The sequence below is a fragment of the Diceros bicornis genome, chromosome 10 (genome assembly GCF_020826845.1).
Source record: "Diceros bicornis minor isolate mBicDic1 chromosome 10, mDicBic1.mat.cur, whole genome shotgun sequence".
NCBI lineage: Eukaryota > Metazoa > Chordata > Mammalia > Perissodactyla > Rhinocerotidae > Diceros > Diceros bicornis.
This window is the reverse complement of record NC_080749.1, coordinates 66,710,822-66,733,078: the sequence shown is the minus strand read 5'-3', so window position 1 is coordinate 66,733,078 and position 22,257 is coordinate 66,710,822. Positions and strand designations below refer to the sequence as shown.

At 32.5% G+C, this 22,257-nt stretch overlaps 1 protein-coding gene across 3 annotated transcripts in view; it reads left to right on the top strand.

Annotated features, from left to right (window-relative positions):
* TFPI (tissue factor pathway inhibitor) overlaps positions 1-22,257 on the top strand; it is a 99,689-nt gene that overhangs the window by 71,859 nt on the left and 5,573 nt on the right. For all 3 annotated transcript variants that reach the window (XM_058549390.1, XM_058549391.1, XM_058549393.1), the window contains 3 exons: positions 6,796-6,834; positions 10,034-10,210; positions 11,195-11,290. In XM_058549390.1, coding sequence (XP_058405373.1) covers positions 6,796-6,834; positions 10,034-10,210; positions 11,195-11,290 — 312 coding nt within the window. The remainder of the gene's footprint in view (positions 1-6,795; positions 6,835-10,033; positions 10,211-11,194; positions 11,291-22,257) is intronic.

The following is a 22,257-nucleotide window of genomic DNA, read 5'->3' as shown; positions in this document are numbered from 1 at the left end:
TGCAGAAATAGAAGTACAATGATGTACACTTGAAATTTTTATAATGTTATAAACCAATGTTACTGCAATAAACAAAAAATTAAAAAAAAAAAGAGCAGATTAGATATTATAGAAGAAAAGGTCAGTAATCTTAAAGACAGAGCAATGGAAACTGTTTGAAAATGAAGCACATTGGGGAAAAAAAGACTAAAGAAGCAAACAAAAAAGAATATAGCCCAATAACCCATAACACAATATCAAGGAGTTATCAAAATGTGTAATTGAAGTCCTGGGGGTAGAGGCAGAAGAAATATGTGAATAATGGCAAAGAATAATCCACATTTGATGAAAACTGTAACTTGTAGAACCAAGATCCTTGACAAATTCTAAAAAGAATAAACAAAGAAAAAGACGGTGACACAAATAAATATAATAATCAAATTGCTGAAAATAAGGGATAAAAAGTAAATCTTAAAAAGAGCTAGAATAATGATATATTAGTTATAAGGGAATAAAGATCAAAAAAAATCACAAATTTCTCATCAAGAGACAATTCACAAGAGAGGAAAATAAAACAACTTATTTAAAGAGCTGAAGGGAAAAAAAAAACTGCCAATTAGTTATCTAGATCTATTAAAATACTCTTAAAATGGAGATAAAATAAACGCTTTTTCAGATCAACAATATCTGAGAAAATCTATTGCTAACAGACCTGCATTGTGAGTAATATTAAAGAATTTAAGTTCTACAGCGCTCAAGAAAGGAGAGAGAAAATATGAGATTACTGCTGTAAGGTTCCAACACTATCGGCGAACATGGTGTAAATTACTGGAAGCTAAATTGTCATGAATTAAAGATATGTATTAAAAACCCTAGAATAACAACTAAAAAATAAAACAAGGAGATATAGCAAATAGGACAGTAGTGAAGATACAATTGTCATTAAAATACTCAATTAATCCTAAAGACAGGGAAAGAGGGGAACAGGCACAAAAAACAGATGAAAAGTAGAAAACAAATAGCTAAGGATTTATACTCAACCATAATGACAATTACATTAACATTTAATGGTGTAATAACTCCAGTTAAAAGGCAGATATTAGACTTATACACAAGGCACATCAAGAACTACATGTTGTTTACAGGAAAGTCATCTTAAAAATAAAGACACAGCTAGGTTAAAAGTGAAAGAATAGAAAAAGATACCATGCAAGCACTAATCATAAGAATGATTAGTAAAAGTAGACTATAGAACAAGAAATATCAGCAGGAGAAAGGGAAGATATAAGGATGAGGGCCAATTAATCAAAAAGACATAACAATCAGCAGTGCCTACGTATATGCCTCAATTACAGAACTTCAAATTTTTCAAAGAAAAAAATTGACAGAAGTGGAAAAGAAAATAGTTCCTCAGTTCAGTTTAGATATCTCAACATACATTTGTCAGTAATTAATAGAACAAGTAAACAGAAAATCAGTATAGATATAGAAGACTTGAACAACACTATCTACCAACTTCACATAATTGACATTTATATAACACTCTCCTCAACAACAGCAGGATACATACCTTTATTCTGAGTGCACATGAAACAGTCACCAAGACAGACCATATGCAAGACCAAATTTTCTTAAGAAAATTTAAAAGTATCGCGATCATACAAAGTATTTCTCTGACAAAAAAGGAGTGAAATTAAAAATCAATAATAGAAAAATACCTTATAAACCCCAAATATTTGGAATATGGAAAATAGTGTGAGCTGAATGATGACGAAAACACACGGTGAAAAATCTGTGGGATGCAGCTAAAGCGGTGCTTAGAGAGAAATCGCTAGCTATAAATATTTTACTAGAAAAATGAAAAGTTTAAGATGCATTTTTAAGAGTAATCCTCAAGGAACTGGGAATAGAAGAGTAAATTAAACTCATAATAAGCAAAGGAAGGAAATAAGAAAGATAAGCAGAAATTAATGACATAGAAAATGGACAAACAATAGAGAAAATCAATGAAACTATATGGTGGTTCTTTGAAAATATCAATAGAAGTGATGAAACTCTAGCTAGATGAGAGAGAGAGAAAACGGAAACAACCAATATCAGCATAAAAGCATAGATGCAGATGCTACAAACATTGAAAAGATGATAAGGGAATATTACAAACAAATTGGTGCCAGTACATTTAACAACTTGGATAAAACAGACAATTCCATGAAAGACAAACATTATCCAAACTATTACAAGGAAAAATAATAGAAAATCTGAATAGCTCTCTCTATACTAAATAAATTAAATTTGCAGATGAAAAACTTCCAACAAAGAAAACTCCAGGCCTGGATGACTTAATTGGTGAATTCTATCAAACATTTGAGATAGAAATAACTTAAACTCAATAGAAATTCTTTCAGAAAATAGAAAAGGAGGGAGCACTTCCCAATTTATGATATGAAATCAGCATTACCTTCATATCACACTATGTAAAGACAATTAATAAAAGAAAACTACAGACCCAATTTCTCTCACGAATATATATAGTCACAAAAAAAATCTTAACAAAATAATAGCAAATCAAATTCAGGACAATATGAACAGATAATACATTATGACCAAGTGTGGTTTATGCAGGCATGCAAGATTGGGTAAATATTCAAAATTTAATCTCTATATTCATCAGTTAAAGGAGAAGAAACATATGAACATCTCAAAAAATATAGGAAAAGCAACTAAAAATTAATTAGCAATTCATAATAAAAATATCCTCAATGTGATAAAGGACATCTATTAAAAATCATCAGTCAACGTCATACATGATAGTGAAAGAATAAATGCTTTCCTCCTAAGATTGGGAATAATATAAAGGATGTTCACTCACTACTTCTTTTAGACCTTGTAATGGAGGTCCCAGCCAGTGCATTAAGGTAAAAAAAAAAGGGGGAGTTCACATAGTTGGAAAGTAAACATAACTGTTTTTATTCAGAGACAACACAATCACATAAAAAATAGACATATAAAACATATTAATAGATTGAAAGATATTGTTGTTAAGATGTAAATTCTCCCCAAATAGATCAGGAAATTCTACCCTCTACCAATCAAATTCCCTTCTGTTTTTATATTAATTAATTAGTCAACTCTAAAATTAATATGCAACACAAAGGCCGTAGATGGCTAAAACAATTCTGAATAAAAGAGCAGATTTAAAGGACTTGACACTGTCTGATTTCAAGAGTTCAGTTAGAGCTGCCAAAATTGAACAGAAAGATATGGGTGTAAGGATAGATGGAAATCAATGGAACAGAATAAATAGTCTAGAAATAGACCACACAACCATAGTTAATTGATTTCCTATAAAGATAGACATACTATTTTTATAATTAGAAAAACAATTTAGGGCTGGCCAGGTGGCACAGCAGTTAAATGCGTGCGCTTGCTTTGGCGGCCTGTGGTTCACATGTTTGGATCCTGGGCGTGCACCAACACACTGCTTGTCAAGCCATGCTGTGGCTGTGTCCCATATAAAGTAGAGGAAGATGAGCACAGATGTTAGCTCAGGGCCAATCTTCCTCAGCAAAAAGAAAAAAAAAGAGGAAGATTGGCATTGGATGTTAGCTCAGGGCTGATCTTTCTCACCAAAAAAAAAAAAAGAAAGAAAAACAATTTAATAAAGAAAAAAATAATAAACTTGATAAAAGCTTTGTTTTGTTTCAGTCCTGACTGTCACTTGATACTCTCTGAAACTCAATTCCTTCATGTGCACATTGAAGGTGTGATGACCGCATAGAACAAAATCATTCATGTTATTTAAACTAATGCTTATACTACTTGCTCAAGGGAAAGATCCTTTCAAGTAAATAATGTGGACCGTAAGTTTGAAAGGACTCGGAAACATTAGAATATCACGACATCAACGTGTTGTTATTTTATCCGGTCACAACTGCTAATGTCTCTATCCACTAAATTATATATATTTTTTTCATTATGCTAGAAGTAGTTTACATTTTTATTCATTTGTAAAAAATACTGCTTAGTTGCCATGATAAGATGTGAATATTATGGAAGTCTCTCAAAAATTGTTCTCTCTATGCTGAGAATCTAATTATTTTACAGTTAACCAAGGGCCGTGTGATTATTTCAAGAAATTTTTGTTGGTTTTTGTTTAATATATGTGCTACTTATTTAAGCAGCATTTGTTGACAGAATTATATAAATGGTCTCATTATAGAAATTCATATCATTTTCTAAGTGATAAAGGGAAGATGGTACGAGTATAGGGAACAAAAAATCAAAATATGATTTATATCTTACATATTAAGGCTCGGAGGCTGAAGTTTTGTTTTCTTTGGGAAGACCAATGAGAACTATAGGTTGTAAACTGCCATGCCTAAGAATAAAGGCAAAGCCAAATATTTCAGAGAAAAGAAACTGTGAATGTGTTTAGTTGGATAAGTATGCTGAGCTGTCGTTTTGCATATAAAGTTGTTTTATTAATTGTTTCCAACTATGTATAATTTTCTTTGGAGTACTTACCTATATAATAATAGAGGCATGTTAAAAAAAGTTAAATTTTAAAGATATAGTTTTTAAAATGACTTCTAGACACATGGCTTTCAAAATATTTGTCTTTTGGTTTAGTCGCTTTTTTTTTTGTAGCCTAAACAACAACATTGTCTTTGATTATTATTTTTTGAAAAATAGGTATAATGTATTGTGGGAAATTAAAGAATTAGATGAAAGAGATCAAATTTCCACTTAGCTTTCTAGACAATCAGCTTCTACAGCAAGGTTAAACGTGTTACATTTAATTTCACGGAGCACCAATTCCTGAAACATCTTTAAAGGCTCTAGAAAGTATGCTGTTTAGATTAATTACTATTTTATTGGTTGGGCTAACTGTGACTTGTGGCTTTTCGTAGGAATTTTCTCCACAGGGTATTAAAGATCATGTAAATACTTTTTCCATTCTCTTTATTTTTAACTTTGTCACTCCATGTTTTATTTGTTTGGAAGTATGAATAACTATTTGGTAACAAGAGTCTTCTTCCTATAGATTTTCTATGCTGACTTCAACAAATAAATATTAAAAGTTAGCGTTCAGATTTTACCCTCCCCTTCTCCAACAGAAGAGAAAAAGATGAAGAATGGAGGAAAAAAACCATTACAATTACTAAAAAGTATCAGATAATTGTGACAATTTGTTGGATATTACATTTTAATATTCATAATAAGATATTTAAAATATGAATTCATATAAGTTGGAGTTCAAGGAATTACTACAATGGGAATTAGTAAAACATACTCTCATTTCTCCTTAAGACATCATTAATAAACATTATGTTCTATGTAAGTCTAGGAAAATATGAGAATTTGGATAATTCTCTCTCTTCTCTCTATTCTTCTCTCTCTATTTTTTTAGACTGTAATTGGTATAAAAATCCATTAAATTGGGTGTCCACGGTTGTTATTTTTGGAATCCTGAAAGATAATCATTAGTAATATAAATACGGTTAAAATTTCAAAGTGCTAAAACACATTATTTGAGTTAGTTCATGTTTATACCAGCCAAATTAATCTGACTTGGAATGAAACCAGAAACAAACCAAATAGTTATCGCTATTAACATTGCATAACATTGAAATCAAGCATTTCTATGTTCCCATCATATGGCTGTTGTCAGTAGGTAAAACAGAATAAAAATTATTATTTAGTACTCTAGTCTTATGTACTGTTTATATGTTATACTCTTTCCTTGCCCTCATAAATTAAAACTGTAACATTAGTTTTACATTAAAATATTTTAATGTAAGCTTATTACGACGATCCACTATCTAATTAAAAAACATCAATTGAGGGTTTGTTATTTACAATGCAAAAAAACTATGTTTTATTTAACATTTAAAATACAATTAGAATTATGTATAACTCTTTAATATATATCATATATATTTCTTTTTTAAAACACTATTGAATAAAACATAGTAAAACTCAAAAAGGAGATAGGCCCCATTACTTTCTCTTTCATGGACGTTTTACTCTCCAAAATGCTCTCTCCCTCTCTCCTCTCTCTCACCACACAAGTAGTTAACTAATTATAAGCTGACTTGAACAAAGATTTTCTCTGTAAAACAAATGATTATAAAACAAAACAAGTATCACTCAGCTTTCCTAATGTTTACATGAACAAATAAAAGTTCATGTATATCAATCTGAAATTCATTATCTATCATTTAAATTAGAACTTAGAATCCATTCTTGAAATATAATGAGTCAAAGAGAAGAAGCATTCTAGTCCTTGAGTGGAGTAATTCCATTAATTCTATGAGGTTAAATCAAAAAATACGTCCCAGATAACTTTTGCTTCATTTCTCCTCTGTACTTGGAAATAATAATGAAATTATAATTGGGTTGGGAATGAGGCAGGGAAGGAATCAGGCAAGGAGATACTTCTGGTTTCTTCCACCCCTACTCCCAATCTTCTATAGAAATTGTTTTATATGCAAAGTAGGCTGTTTGAATTACTTTCATATTTTACATTATTTTAATAAATAACTATCTTAATCTCAGATGTTTTGAACAGCAAACTGAGTTCACCATGAATTCTTATTTTTGTAAATGTGTTAGAAACTTTTAACATGTTTTTTGAGAAGGTATTATGTTAAAATACTTTAATCTTTAGAAAAAATGAAAAGAAATTTATTTATTGACATTCTGTATAAGAATAATTTTAATGGTAATGAATACAGCATCCTAGTTTAAGTTGAAACTCGTAACATTGTACTATAAATGGTGGTAATTGATACACATGTATTGTTTTCCTTTCAGTTTATCCAAAGAAGACTAGAAGGACCGAGTTGCGAAAAGGTGAACATTCATTTGTGTGCTAATTAGTAGAATTTATGTGAGGAAATTCAACTCTTAGGTTTCTCTGATACGGGGTTCATCATAAATCCATGTGATCTTTGAAATGGTGTTTTGCTTCAGTGGATATACTGAAAAATTGGAAATAACATACATGATATTTGGTGGGGAAGGCTTCAAACAACATATTTACTCTCAGTCTAATGCAGCATGATATTTAGTATTAGATCAGTCATACTCCAGAGCCACACACCTGCTCTTTTAACATCTCTCAAATAGCGATTTAGATGTTGCTAGTCTTACTTTAGTTCTCAGATCTCTAATCCCTTGATAATCTCAGCATTATGTGGCTCTAGCAAATTTCATCCAACATTCCCCTAAAGGGATATGTGTCTTTAAGTTGTCAACAGTCTATATGCAAAAGTAGTGGAGATATTTAATGATAAATAACTGTTTTTTCCAACATTATTTAGTGTGTGTGCACATTTTTTGTGATTTAAATTATTTTATTTATTGTTTTTAACTTAAAATAATTACTTTTTGGTGAATATATTATATCAGCACAAGAAAAAAAATGTTATCAATAGATCAAGAAAGCCACGCTCCTTTTAATAAAGGTCTAGAAACTGATTGGGCCCAATTACCATTTATGGCATTTATATTTGAATGACAAAATATTGAATAAAGAGATCAAATTATCTAACTCAAGACATGAAAGAGATACAAAGTTCAAAGTGTACTTAAATTTTACTGACTTTGATTTAATTACGTGGGAAAGAGTTGAAAATTTCTGTGACTCACTGATAAGCTTAAGACAATTTATTGTTCAGAATTTGAATCAAAATTTATAAAATAAATGCAGCAGCAAAGTTTGTAAATAAGTGGATGTATTTATTTACAAGTTTTAAAATAGCTTCCTATAAATATTGAATTAATCTTAACAAAGATGTTCAACATTGCAATTAAATAAAACTCACATTATCTGTAATATCAAAGAATACAGCATATTTATAAATAGCGTGTTTTGTACCAAGTAAAAGATATCTTTGTGAAAGGAAATATCATTATTTAAATGTTAGGATATTCTTTTAAAAATTGTATAATTAGGAAAAAATTATATGCAGGTAAAATTTACTATAAAATTATGCTGTATAATGTATATTTAATGATTCAGAATTCAATTCTTAATTGATATTATACATGAGTTAGAGAATAAAGCTATCAATACCATTCACATGAGTGTTAAAAAATGTCCAGATGCTAAAACAAATGCATAATAAAGACCTCTAAGCACATCAGTTTGAAATTAACTTTGTGATATGCTTCCTAGCATCAGCATAGGAGCAGTTATAGACAATGGAATTCTTGACAACCCCTTCAAAAGAAAGTTTGGTTTGAGACAATTGCCAAGTATACAGCCTCAAAGGAAAGATAGTAATGAAAATCCTGTGCCTTGTAGAAGTTGGTATATAGCTTAAAGTCTGCATTTTGTGTTACTCACTTTTAACTGAGCATCAATTTAGAGCAAAGATGTTGCATGCAGATTCAATACGAATGTTACTTTATCTGAGGAATATGAGGCATGAATTTCTTGATTTGTAACTGTATTTTAAACTGTTAGACCTAAGCAGAACTATTTTACAAGTGTGACCGTTCGACTTTGTCCTAAAATAAATTTATGTCCTAGAATGGGCCTCATATAAATAATAGCAACTTCCAGTTGTATAGTTTCTTAATTACACTTTTCAGCATAACTTGTTACCATTTTCTGTTCTTTATATGCAATATTTTTTACCTACTCCCTTTTGTTAAACATAGAATTCTTATATTATTTAAGATGATTTAAAGTTTCATAAGAAGTACAACTAAGACTAAAACAAATCAAAATGGTAGTAATAGGATGTATTTTTCCTTTTTCCTTAAAAAAGTGTATAAAAATTTAAAGAATTGTTTTCTTGTCCCATATATTAAACTTTGTTACAAATTGTTACTCTGGTAAAATAGGAAAATTCACTTTGAGAAACAGGAGGCAACAAACAATAAGCAAAATAACTTTCAAATTGGTACTTTGAGTACTTATAGAAAGTAGATATTTTACATTATATTAAAATAGGATGTTTTATTTAATAAAAGAATTTTTTATAGGAGATTGGTTTCTCTGAAGATCTACAACTGTTGCAGAAATTATTAACGTGCTCCTTTTGTAATAAAACCCTCATGAGTATTACTTCCCTGACATGCTTTAAAATGTAAAAGGATATTACAGTTCATTTTTGCCACTATAGAAATATAGTTGAAGCTTTGAAACTTTGACCTAAAAAATTCAAGCCCAATATGTCTTGTGATCATAATAATTTTGAAAATAAATTCAATTCTCTTTACAGAGTATGCCTGTAGACAAAGCTTGTAATGTAGATCACAGTTCCACAACTTTTGTGACAGCTGTGTTTAGCCTGGTTTGGAGCACTATCAAAGAATGGGTATTAGACTTTTTCAAAAGCCTCTCCAATCCCTGAACATGTATTTCCTTTCTGCCTCTGCACTGTTGGAGTCATTCCAATGACTGGAAAAAGAAAAATAAGAGATATAGTGGTGGAGGATGTCACACGTAATACAGATATTAATTCCACCATAAAAATTCAGGAACTTCTAAAAATAGTCATGAAAGCTTCCATACCCCTTAAAGTTTCTTCTCCAATTATTTTTTGAAACCATTCTTAGTGAAGCAATATATTATGCTTCTTTCCCTAATGAGACCCCACACCTAAAAAATACAAAATATTCATTGATCTTTCCTAAATATTGATGCCCATAAACTTAATAAAAATAAACCAAATTTTTGCCATAATATTTTGTACTTCCAAACCAAGTGTAAAGTTACCCAATATCTTTTATTGTCTCAATTCATGAAATAGTTGATAGTTAATGCCCTATTAATTTGCTATGAGAAATTTAAAATTTGAAATTCCAGTAGCAACAATATGTGACAATAGTTGCATCTTCTATTTGTCACAGTAGATATAGTAGATAATTTTAATTTTATGTAGTTGTGAATAAAGTCATATTTTTATCTCTTATTTTTAACTTTTCATGTTTGATCCATAAATAACTTCAACCTAACCAGTTATTTATACACTTCATTAAAATAATTAAATTATTCACAAATAAGATTATTGCTGTCTGACATTTTTATCATTTCTAGAAAAGCCAGATTTCTGCTTTTTGGAAGAAGATGCTGGAATCTGCCGAGGTTATATCACCAGGTATTTCTATAACAATCAGTCAAAGCGGTGTGAACGTTTCAAGTATGGGGGATGCCTCGGCAATCTAAACAACTTTGAATCACTGGAAGAATGCAAGAGCACCTGTGAGGATACATGTACGTTTATCGCTCATCTCATCTTATTCATTGATAGTCACTCTTTTAAAAATAAGGTATCTGAGAGGATGTTCAGGTTTACCCAGATTTTGTTTCAGCCATGCAAATGAGGATACATTTGTATTCACTAAATACAATGGATATTAGTCACTATGTTAAATTTGTGTGTGTGTGTGTGAGGAAGATCAGCCCTGAGCTAACGTCCATGCCAATCCTCCTCTTTTTGCTGAGGAAGACTGGCCCTGAGCTAACATCTATTGCCAATCCTCCTCCTTTTTTTCCCTTTTTCTCCCCAAAGCCCCAGTAGCTACTTGTATGTCATAGTTGCACATCCTTCTAGTTGCTGTACGTGGGACGCCATCTCAGCATGGCCGGAGAATCGGTGCTTGGGTGCGCGCCTGGGATCTGAACCTGGGCGGCCAGTAGAGGAGAACACGCACTTAACTGCTAAGCCACGGGGCTAGCCCCTAAATTTTTTTGTAAAAAGCACGAGATTTAAGAAGTCTAACTATAGTGGAAATTGTTTCCATAGATCTGACTTTTTTTTTAGGTTATATTATTTAATTTTTCTTCCAGAGAATACTGTAGCATAATTTCGGCACAAGAGTAGGACTGCTGAAATCCCTTAGGTTTATAACAACTTGAGGGCAAATAGTTCTTTGAGACCTACCACTAAAATCAATCAATTTTATCTGACCATAAAATTTATTAAAGGAGGGACTTAAACATTAACTGTTATGCTTTTTTTGACCAAGAACCACAAAGTTGCTGAAGGAAATATTATCTTATTGTATACATAATGTTATCTTATATGTACATCATATATTTTTTTAAAGATTCACTGTTTACTAATTTAGCATAGCAATGTGAATAAAATTTCTAGAAGTCTTCTTTTCTTCACACAACTGCTGTGCTTTGCTTTATGTGTACAATTATAAGCTTGTAACAATGTCTCATAATTTAATTGGCTATATTTTTTTCCAGTGAATGATTTCCCGGTGGATGATTATAGAACTCAGCTTAATGCTGTAAATAATGACTCCTTGACTCCCCAGCCTACCAAGCTTCCCAACCTTTTGGGTAAGAATATCATTTTTTTTAATTGCTGCCAGAGAAATATTACCATGGTAACAATAGAAGTGGAGTGTGTATTAGAACTATGCTTTAAAAAAAATTATACCTGTTTTGTTATTTAATAATGTGTGTTGAAATACTGAGATTCAAATGTTTAAGGCATTTAATCTCATAAAAGTGATAATTTTCCTAATCTATTTTAAAGTATGCTTTGAAGTAGGCTTTTGATTACATATCACATGAAAATTTTCATATGATATTTAACTCTATGCCAAATTTATCTTATAAAGTAATGCTAGGAATTTCAGCCTCAAGTCTGATGGTCAATCACTGTAAGAGCAAGCAGTGTGTCATGGGCAGCCTAAAGTGCTCTTAGCTGAGCATGGCATTGGGCAGGGCCTCTGTGTTAGTCACAAGGCGGGTTAGGAATTTGTTGAATAACCATCCCCAAAGGTTATGTTACTCTAAAGGGAATTTTCTTTTGGACTCCTGCAGAACTCTTTTCTGGGATCTACCCTGTCAACATATTTATCAAATTGAAACAAACATACAAGCAATATGCTCACAAAAATGCAGAGCTGGGAAAATATTGGAAAAACATAACCAGAAACCACAAATATCTAGGCAGTTAGAAACAACCTAAAAAGCTGAAAGTTAACAAGATAAATGTAAGTTCCTACCTAAATTTTAAAAATCACATGTTCATTCAGGAATGGAATATTTTGCTTAGAAGCAGTCCACGTGAAAGTGTTAAACATAAACTTGGTATGAGTTGAAAGAGTTCTGTGGCTATTAAAATTGCAACCTGAGGGACAAAAGAGACCTAGTGTCTGAACCAGGGATTCTCTACCCTGGCCATGTGTCAGAGTCAGATGGGGTTCAGAATCAGAATATCTTTGAGCATCTCTCTTTACAACAAACAAACAAATAAGCCAGCAAGCAAATAAAACTTCTGTCCAGCTGGTTTAAAGTACTGCAAATGTTGACTATGATTCATCTAGAATGAGGGATGTACATGGCCAGCTTAGTCGCACACTGATCTGATCATGTCTGTGGGACTTGCTTCAGCCCTGAAGGCCATACCTTAGAAGTCAAAAAGACAACTGGAAATATGTTTATAGAAGAGCTGGAAAGTGTAAGGAGACCTGAGATCTAAGAGGGAACATTATACGTGCTCTCAGGATTTGAAACACTAACATGTGAAGGGAGAATTAAGTTTCTATACATGCCTCACCCTCAGTCCTCTCCATTTCAGTCCCCACCGCCACCCCACATCCCCATCCTTCCTTGTCTCCCTCAACCCGACCTAAGAATCAGGCTTAGTGCATGAAATCTAAAGTACAAATTTCTGTCCGTAAAGTGTTTGTTTTTAATATGAGATCTTCAAAAATGAATGGGTGTCTCAGGGATTAAATTCCCTAAATTGTAGACACTCAAGCAGTGTTCTAATAGCACTTGAGATGTCATAAGAGCATGCAAAGTTTCAGTGGGAGTTGGACAATATGGTCTTCAGAATGCCTTGAGGCCCTTAGATCCTATAATTAGAGCGGTGAATTCAATCCAGATGAACTTGAGTCTAATTTTTAAACACTACTTTGTTTGTAATAATGATAAGTACAGATTTTTTGTCTGTAAAATTAAGTAATTTCATTGCATTGTTTCTTTGTGTCCTTCCAGCCTTGTGCCTTGCAATGACATTTTGTTTTATCCAGTTAAATATCACATGTTGAAAAGCATGCTAAATCTTATTGCTGTGAAAGATGTCAAAGTTTAGAATGACAAACTTATTCATGGGTTTAAAGATACATGTGATACAACAATATATCTACAAATAAAAGAAATGTGTGAAATCAGTTTTCATTATGTTTCAATATTTTTTGTTTGGGTTACTTTACTAATTCAAATAGAGATCTTCCATCATTTATCATTAAAATGAGTAAAGTAGGTTAGAGGATGGTTTTGCTTTGAAGTTTTATGAAGCATAAAATTCATGATTTTTGGCAGGCACACTACCAAAATAGAATGGGGGAAATAAAGAACGTCCATGTGAGAAAGTAAATGAGTTTTAAATACTGATATAGATCCTAAGTTTTTATGTAGATGCACACTAAAAAGTGTAATAAATAAATTAATGGTTATAGGAGTAAACTATTAACTAAGGAAGCAGTAAAAATTCACAACGTGAATTTAATAGAAAACAAAATTAAGAGGATGTTTATTTAAAGTAGAAGACATTTAAGGGATAATTCTTTTATAGTAAATGTATTTAAAATTAGGGTCAATGGTCCCCTTTACTTGTCTAAAACACTATTCTATTTTTTTTGTATATATTTGCCTCAAAATCTAAATTCCTCTAGCCAATTTGACCACTTTTCCTCTTTTTTTTTTTTTTTGGAGCATTCTTTTCTTATTTTGTTTTGTAACCTTCCTAATTTAAAACATGAAATAACGCTGCAATAACTATGAGAAGTTTGATACAAAGGCTGGCTTAACATGTAAAGGATGGCAATGAAACTCTGCCTCCCCTCTTCCTAAGACTTTCATGATCCCTTGTCCTCCCCATCCAAATTGCAGAAGTTGGGAATGCAGCTGTCCCTCTCTGCTAAGACCTAGATGATCCCTTCTCCATCCCGTCCAAGTGGCAGAGTGTAGGAAGGCAATTGTGCCCCCACCCTTTCTATACCTAGATGACCCCTTCTCTACTCCATCAAAGGGCTTTGTTGAGGTCTGTGAAGACATTCTTGATATTCCAGCTCAAAATTAATTATATCTGTCACTGCTTGCAATTATATTAATATATTCCATTATAATTTAAGAAAATACAGCTCTATGTTTATGTAAAACCTGTTGTTCAAGATTTTAGCAAATATGTAAGGTGGGTACAAATACTCTGTGGATATTAGATTCTTTTGAAAAGATGTAAATCCTTTAAGGTTTTGATTCAGTTTACAGAAATAACAACATGCCCACCACACAAATAGAATAGCATTCACTTAAAATTCTTTCCATTAAATAATAATTCTTACGTAAAGTATTTGAATATTCCGAAAATATAGCTAGATTGTGTTATTGTTAAGTGAAATATATGTAAATATAATTTTAATGTTTCTCTTCATGATGATACTAGAACAACATTTTAGAAGTTTTGTTCAATGTTACTAGAAAATGGTTTGGTAATTTTTTTTAATTGCTATTTACTCTTAACTACCATAATATAGCAAATGAGCTTGAGAACATATTTTTTCCAGTGAGCCCTCTTGACTCTAGATATTTGAATGCTTACTGAATGCGCAATTGCTTTTCTCCTTTTATTTCCATATTTTAATGTTAAGAGGCTACTTCGGTGATCTCAAAGATTGAGCCTTACTCTTCCTTTATCTCTTTAGAGATTCTTATAAAATGCTTTGTAAGTATGTCCCTGTGCACAAGGGAGAGTAAATTATTTGAGTTTGGCTGAATTATGAGCATATCCATGTAGTTACAATAAATGTTTGTTCTCACCACATGTGTGAGAGAAATAAGCCTGAAGCATTCTCTCTAAATGTGTGCGGTTCTGTGCATAATCTTCAGAATGAAAGACTATCACAATTGGTTCTTCTTGACTTCCCCTCTGTGATTGGCACTATAACATAGTGGATGAGAGAAAAGATTCTGAGCCTGAAGACTTGGGCTCAAATCCCAGTTCTTCCACTTACTAGCTGTGCAATCTTAAGATACTTCTTAACCTCTCTGAACCTTATTTTTCCATTGTAAAATAAGGATGGTAATAATATAGTACTTACCTCATCAGTTTTGTTGTGAGGTGAAATTAGTCAAACTACAGAGCTCGCTGAGGATGGTGCCTGATACCTATTCAGTGCTATGTAAATACATAGTGTTCCTCATTAGCATTACCCATGTGACTCAGAGCAATATACTTAACTTCCCAGGCCTTAGTTTCTCAACTCTAAAACAACTCTTTGTAAGTTCCCATTTGCAGGAGAAGTTGATATTTCAGACACTTACAAAATCTCTAATTATTCAGATAAATCGTTAGTACATACATAGTCACAAAATTACAATTAGCCTTTAAAAGAGAATGCACAATAGAACTAAATTAATACAAATATGGAAACTTAAACAGTTTAAATGTGTGTACTAGAAACAAGTTGAAAATATTGGCATGCAGAAATATTATGGGGCTTCGAAGCCAAAAGAACTTTATTTGTATAATTTTTCTTTATTTTTTTTTAACATTTCCAGCTTTCGAAACTTTCAGAGTTCTGCCACCATTTTTTCAAATATTCCAGCTTTGGCATTTGGTCATCTCCTTTGTTCATTTCTCTGCTTCTAGTCAGTCATTAAATTCTATTGTTTTTTCCAACAAAATCTCCGTTCTTGTCTTCTCCATTTTCAGTCTTACTTGTTTTGTTCAGATTATCAATCCTTCATGTTTAGATTACCTCAACAATCATTTGTCATCCAAACTGGGACACTAATGGAAATAAAAGGGGGGTGCTAAAAAATTATTTTAACTATATATGTATAGACAGAAAATTGGGTCTTTCATTTGACAGATACGTAAAATAGTTTTATTTAAAAAGTATTTCAACTTTTTCTAAATCACATATATGTTGGGACATGGCATACTAAAAAAAATAAGCATGAACTAAAACCTGCTCAGGCAAACCAGGTGGTCTAGACAATAGATACATGATGATAGATGGGGGGAAGGGGGAGGGAGGAATAGATAGAGAGATAGAAAGATAGACAGATAGACAGATAGACAGATAGATAGATAGATAGATAGATAGATAGATAGATAGATAGATGATAGATATCACAGAGATCAGATGTAACTCAGATATACTATATACATATACTAGTGTATATAGTCAGATATAAGATATAAGTCAAATAAAACATTTGATATGTGTATATGTATCTATATACATGTGTAGAGAGAGACAGAGAGAGAGAGAAAAGACAGAGACTGAGAATGAGAGAATCGTATATAACATGTATTAGATGTGATCTTTTTGACATCACTGTCCTACTCCCATACATCCATTATGTTTGGGTCAGACTATCTTTAATCAAACTAGTTTATATACCTCTCTTGATTTAGATTAAAAAAATTTTTTAAACTTAATGGATACATTCTTTCTCTGTGTTAATTTAGTCTCATCCACTTGGCTTAAATTGGTCTGCATCATCTGTTAGCCCTCTACCTGTTCTAGATTTTGTCTCACTATCCTTTAAATATGAAATTTTTCTGTCCATTCAGAATGGACATTGTCGTTAAACACAAATTATCTACTCTTCTTTATTACTAAAGACAAATTATCCGTTCTCATTCCACATGATGTTTTATGTGGTTTCTCACACCTAAATTCACTGGCCTTCCTTGCCTTATCTAAGCTGCCTTTTCGCCACCATAAGGAAGCCTTCTTCCTCTCTCTTTATCCTGGCTTCCTATTTTGATTCATTTGATACTTACATTGTTTGATGTTGTTTTAGCTCTGCCTCACTGACTAGATAATAAGTTTTTTATGAAAGAGACCATTTATTATATATTTTGTAGAATTCCTCTCCCCCAGTGTGTAGCCCAGTCTTAGGCACAAGACAGATGACTTACATTTTTTATTAATTTTGTGATCCACAGTTACAAAAGAAAGAACAAATGATGGTTGGAGGAATGCTGATCATACTTACCAAGTCTTTCTGAACGCCTTCTGCATTTTTACATCCATGTTCATTTTAGGATTAGGTAGCATTTTTTGCATATGTTAATATTTGTGCTTTTGACATTTCTTTAATATTTATATGGTATATGTGAAGCCTTTGATCGCATACAATTAATAAAGTTTTAATATTTATATGCATAAAGTTAATATATTCCTCTCAATATATCTCATTGGTAAATGTCTAACTAGCAAAGAAAAACTAATGTTCTCAAATGTTCATACTGGTTATGGGCCTTTTGAGTGGACCTGACCCATTCATGAAAAAGGTGAGTTATTTTCCTGCTTCTCATAGCAGACTTTGCTACTATATGTTAACTCTTAATAGCTGCCTTGGGACTACATCAGCTTTATGAAATTTTGGGAAAAAAATCTTTGAATAGACTTCAGAACCCTACTGCCAACCCAATCTGGTTGCTTTCTAACTGAGAAAAGGAATACCTATATACCTGCCCTAGTCCCACATTGCTTCCTGGCAGCCTCCAGGTCAAGGAAAAATGATTGGATGTCATACTGAAGACCAATTGGATACTTGGAACTCTCTCTCTCTCCTGACTGTATTCAATGTATGATCTGGTGGCCATTTATACATAAAAAAATGGGAAGAAAAACATACATACACACGCACACCACAAATACACACGCACAGGTATACATACATGTCTCTCTAAAATTTTTTGGTTATCATTGGCCCTCTGAAAGAGGTATTATGCTCATAAATTGCCTGATTGACAGCCAAGCACCATCACTGATACAGTCAATTTACAGATTTGCAAGAGAATATTGTCACCTATTTGGCCTCTTGTTGAAGACACGATTACATATAGAAGAATGTCACAACCATAGAAATTTTCTGGAAAGAAAATATCCCCCATCAACTAAAAAGTTATGCACTGAGCTGCACACAACAGTTAATCATTAGCACCATCAACAATTCCGAAAAACCCTACTTCATCAACAACCCATTTCCATAGTCCCAAACAAGTATCCCGTTTTTCATAATGTGTTTTCAAACCAAGAAGCATAGAAACTTCTCTTATGGTCTAAATATGTCTGCTTGGTGAATCTGGTGCCTCATATGCTGATTTTCTGACAGGCTGGCTTTACAAAAATAGATAACAACTCGTGGAGAGGATCCATCAGATCTACTTCCTGACAGGAGAGCTGGTGAGAAATAAAATGTAGCACTTCATTTCTGCCAAGATTGCTGCCATCCAAATACAGTCGCCCTAGGTGACCACTGACTACTTTTGCTAATCCCTTCTTCCTGGACCATCTCTGGTTTTAACAAGGATAAATTTTCTGCCTTAGTCATAATATTCCTCCAGAGAAGTGTTTCTAAAACTTGAATAATGTGCAGATACTTTTAAAAAGGAAAAATCACAGACTTCCAATTTGTAAATCAAATTATATTGAATGACATTTATTTCATATGAACAAGTAAAATAGTAGGAATAAACTCCTTTTGCATGTGACTGTTATACAACTATAAATCAAAAGTTATTCACAAATAAATACAATACAAACTACAAACTAATAAATTAATAACACTACTTTGATGGCATATGTTTTTTGCTAAAACGTAAAAATCCCTATTATAATATAAATTTGGTATTGACTGCTAAGGGCAGGTTAGGAGTGAGGTAGGAATAGGTTAGAAAAGCCTGTGCTGCTCTATGTTGTGTGTCGTTCTCTGACTGCCCTTTTTCTATTTGAATACTGGACAATCTTTGCAGGAGTGAATTTGAGAAGCACTGATATAAAATGTGTTGATTGGGAAGATCCCAACTCTATCTTTTCTAGGGACAGAGCAGAATGAGGTTTCTAAGTTTTCTATTACATCTTAATGCCATTAAATTGTTCTGACTGGCCGGTACAAATATGATCACAGAGTACATAAAAGCCTGGAACTTTGGTCTGTTATTTCTAGAATCAGTCCAGGTTGAACATGCTAACCCAATAATTCTTGCCTTCAAATGTTTCAATACTGAATACTGTTTGGCTCAGAACTGTTACTCCCAAGACTTGTTTCCAGCCCCCTTGTTTGATGACCTATTTTGGTTAGATATCTTTATTGTGTTCAAACTTGATAAACTCTAACTCGATGCATGTAACTGAGGGTAAGAAGCAGCTAAGACATTCTGAACCTGAGTTTCAAAGAAGAGAGAATGTGGGGACCAGATATAAAGGGGAAGTTGTGACAACTTCCTCTTTATCTGGTAATTATTAAAATACCTTTGCTCAGTTATTTTTATTTTCTAGTTGGTTTTCAGACAACATATCATAGTGGTTAAGAGCATTAGCTTTATGGGCAGAAAGATGTGGGTTTAAATTCCAGTTCTGCTATTTGTCAACTCTCTCTGTGGCCTTGAAAAAAATTACACAACTCTCGGCCTCAGGTTCCTCATTCGTTACATGTGGAGAGTAATATCTAATAAAATTTTTGTGAAGATTCTGATGACATTTATAAAATTCTTAACCCAGCGTTTAGCACATAGTAAGAGCTCAAAAGTATTAATATTTGAGGGTTTTTTTATAATAATGATAATGATTACCCATGTCAACAGAGGTTTATAGCAGAAAAAAATAAAATAATCAGGGGTATTATTTGTATACATTTTATTAGTGATAATTTTTTAGTAACTTAGTAATTTTTTAGCACCTAAGACTGTAACCTTGATCTGCAGTATCTTCATTTAATATACTTAATACTATGATTATCTGAAATAATATAAAGCACTTCTAAAATTCAAACATAACTATAAAATACCAATACATGTTTTGTGTCTTTGGATCTTATTTCTAATAAGAGAACTTATAAACCTGTTTCCAACTTTATCTTATGACTTGAGGTACAGATCTGTTATACTTCTTAATTTCAGTTCAGTTCAACAAATTTTGGGTGCCTTCTACACAATGGGAATTGTCATGGAGACTGGGAGTCTGAGAATAATAAAGAAGAGGGTGGTTTTTTTCTTTACAGGCAGGCCTGAAATGGGAGAAGGAGATAGACACAGAGATGACTTCAATGCCTATGTTACATGCTCAGACAGAGATCTGCACAAGTGTTATGGGAGGACAGAGTCACGATGTTGTACTTCCACTGAAGTACAAAATTAATCATCTTGTACTTCCATTGAAGTCAAAATTAAAGTTTCTATCTTCTCCAAACCTGGCTTCTATCTTTGATCTAACATCTTGGACTTGTTTGCCTAGATGCTGGCTAATCCACAAGCACAATTCACAATTTCATCTTCATTCAGAGATTTTTCCAACTAAAGCCACAAGAAAGCCATGATAAAATTACAACTTATGAAACCATTATGACTATATTTTATACTATAATGTTTCATAATACATCCAAAAAATATTGCATCTTCAAAGTCAACCACTCTAGAAATATTTGAATTATCTTCTCTCTAGCTCTCTCCCTTGCCCACATTCAATCTGGTGCTTAATTTTAGCTGTCCCCACTGTAACTGCTTTAGTTAGGGTCACCTTATATTCTCCTCTATTGCAAGTCTCCTACTGGATTCAACCTACCCATGCGTGGTTGAGTTTGCTTCATGTATCAAGAAAGAGCAGAACTTGTCTCTTTCATCTTTCAATACTTTCTGTGGTTTATGAATGTCTACATCATAAAATCCAAATATCGTAGTATTCAAGGACCTCCTTAATTTGGTCTAAATCTACTTTTCCAGATTTGTATACCACTGGACTCTCCATGCACTCTGTTCTTCAGATAGCCCAGAGTTTGCAAACAAACAAACCAAGAATATTCTCACCTTTGTGCTTTCTTTCACCCATAGTCCCCTCTATCTCCTCAGTGTATCAAAATGTCATTCTTCCTTAAAAGCTGATCAAGGACTAAATAAACATTAATTTTCACCTTTTATTAAAATCTTATCGAGTTTTCAATTTTGCAGATATGACATGAAGAAAAGTTTTTCTAATGTATTATAAGACATAATTATCTTAGAGTAAATTATACTCATAAGTTTCATAATTTGTCATTTTACCATGGCGTGCTTTATTGGTGGCTTTGTTTAGAAAAATCCCTGGATGAAGATAACTTTGGAAACTCTTTGTAAACTTTGCAAACTTTGATCTGGCAAAGAAATGCAACCCAACAAATTATTATCTACCCAATTTCTCTTCTTCCTTTTCAGTAAGAGACTTGCCTGCCTGGGCAAGGTTTCTTACAGTCTATCCCCCCATGAACTTTCAATTTCAAATGCCCTGGCAGCCTGCCTTCTACATTTCGCCCTCAGCAAAGGGGCCCAGTATGCACAGAAAAAGGAAAAAAAAAAATGTTCCACAGCATTCCTTTTCCCATTCCCTGCCCTCTTTTCCCTTCTATATGGAATGTCAGTTTCTGCTCATTTAACGCCGCTTCTCTCCTGTTAGTGAACAGAGACACATGCTTTTCTAGTAGTACAGACTTGTTATCCGTAAAGAGCAAATTTACAGGTGACAGGTTTATTCTCCATTCCCAATCAGAAACAGATTCCAATCTCTAGCCTTCTCTCTGTGACCCCAGGACACTGGGATCACTCTAAAAATATTTTTATTATATAATATTATTTATAATATTTATTATATATTTTATTATATAATTTGAACATTATAATTGCAGACAACTTGGAAAAAATAGAAAAGTAGAAAAAGGAAGAAAATCAACCATATTTCCATTGCAGATAATCACTGTCAACATTCTAGAACATTCTTTTAATATTTCTTTGCTATTTTTGTTTTCCAACTCAACACGAAGTAAATAAAATACAAGACTGGAAGTAGCTTCTGGAGGATCCCAACAGTATACAATAAGCTCAGCATAAAAGAATCTATTTTGTAGAGTTGTCACCTGCTAAGCTCGCTACCTGCTAAAAACATCCCTGTAGTAATCATCTTTCCAGCTGATTGCGTTCCCTCTCAGCTTTTTGCCCAATGGAGAGCATATACCATGTCCATTCCCGTTTGTGTGTATGTATGTGTTTAAGTTCAGTGTGTTGACATAAAAAGGTAAATTATCATATTTTAATGATTCTAAGATGCATCTTTTTCCACATTTTAACATTGTTTAAATCATAATGAAGTTTACAACTGATGGTGTATAATAGCGTAATTGTGTTTTTTTTTCTTTCTTTACAAGCAGTACATAAAATAATGGCGCATCTTAAAATCAAAGGCGTCTTAGATTCTATGTAAATTATATTTTGTAGAACATTTTAGGAGCTACGAGCAACTACT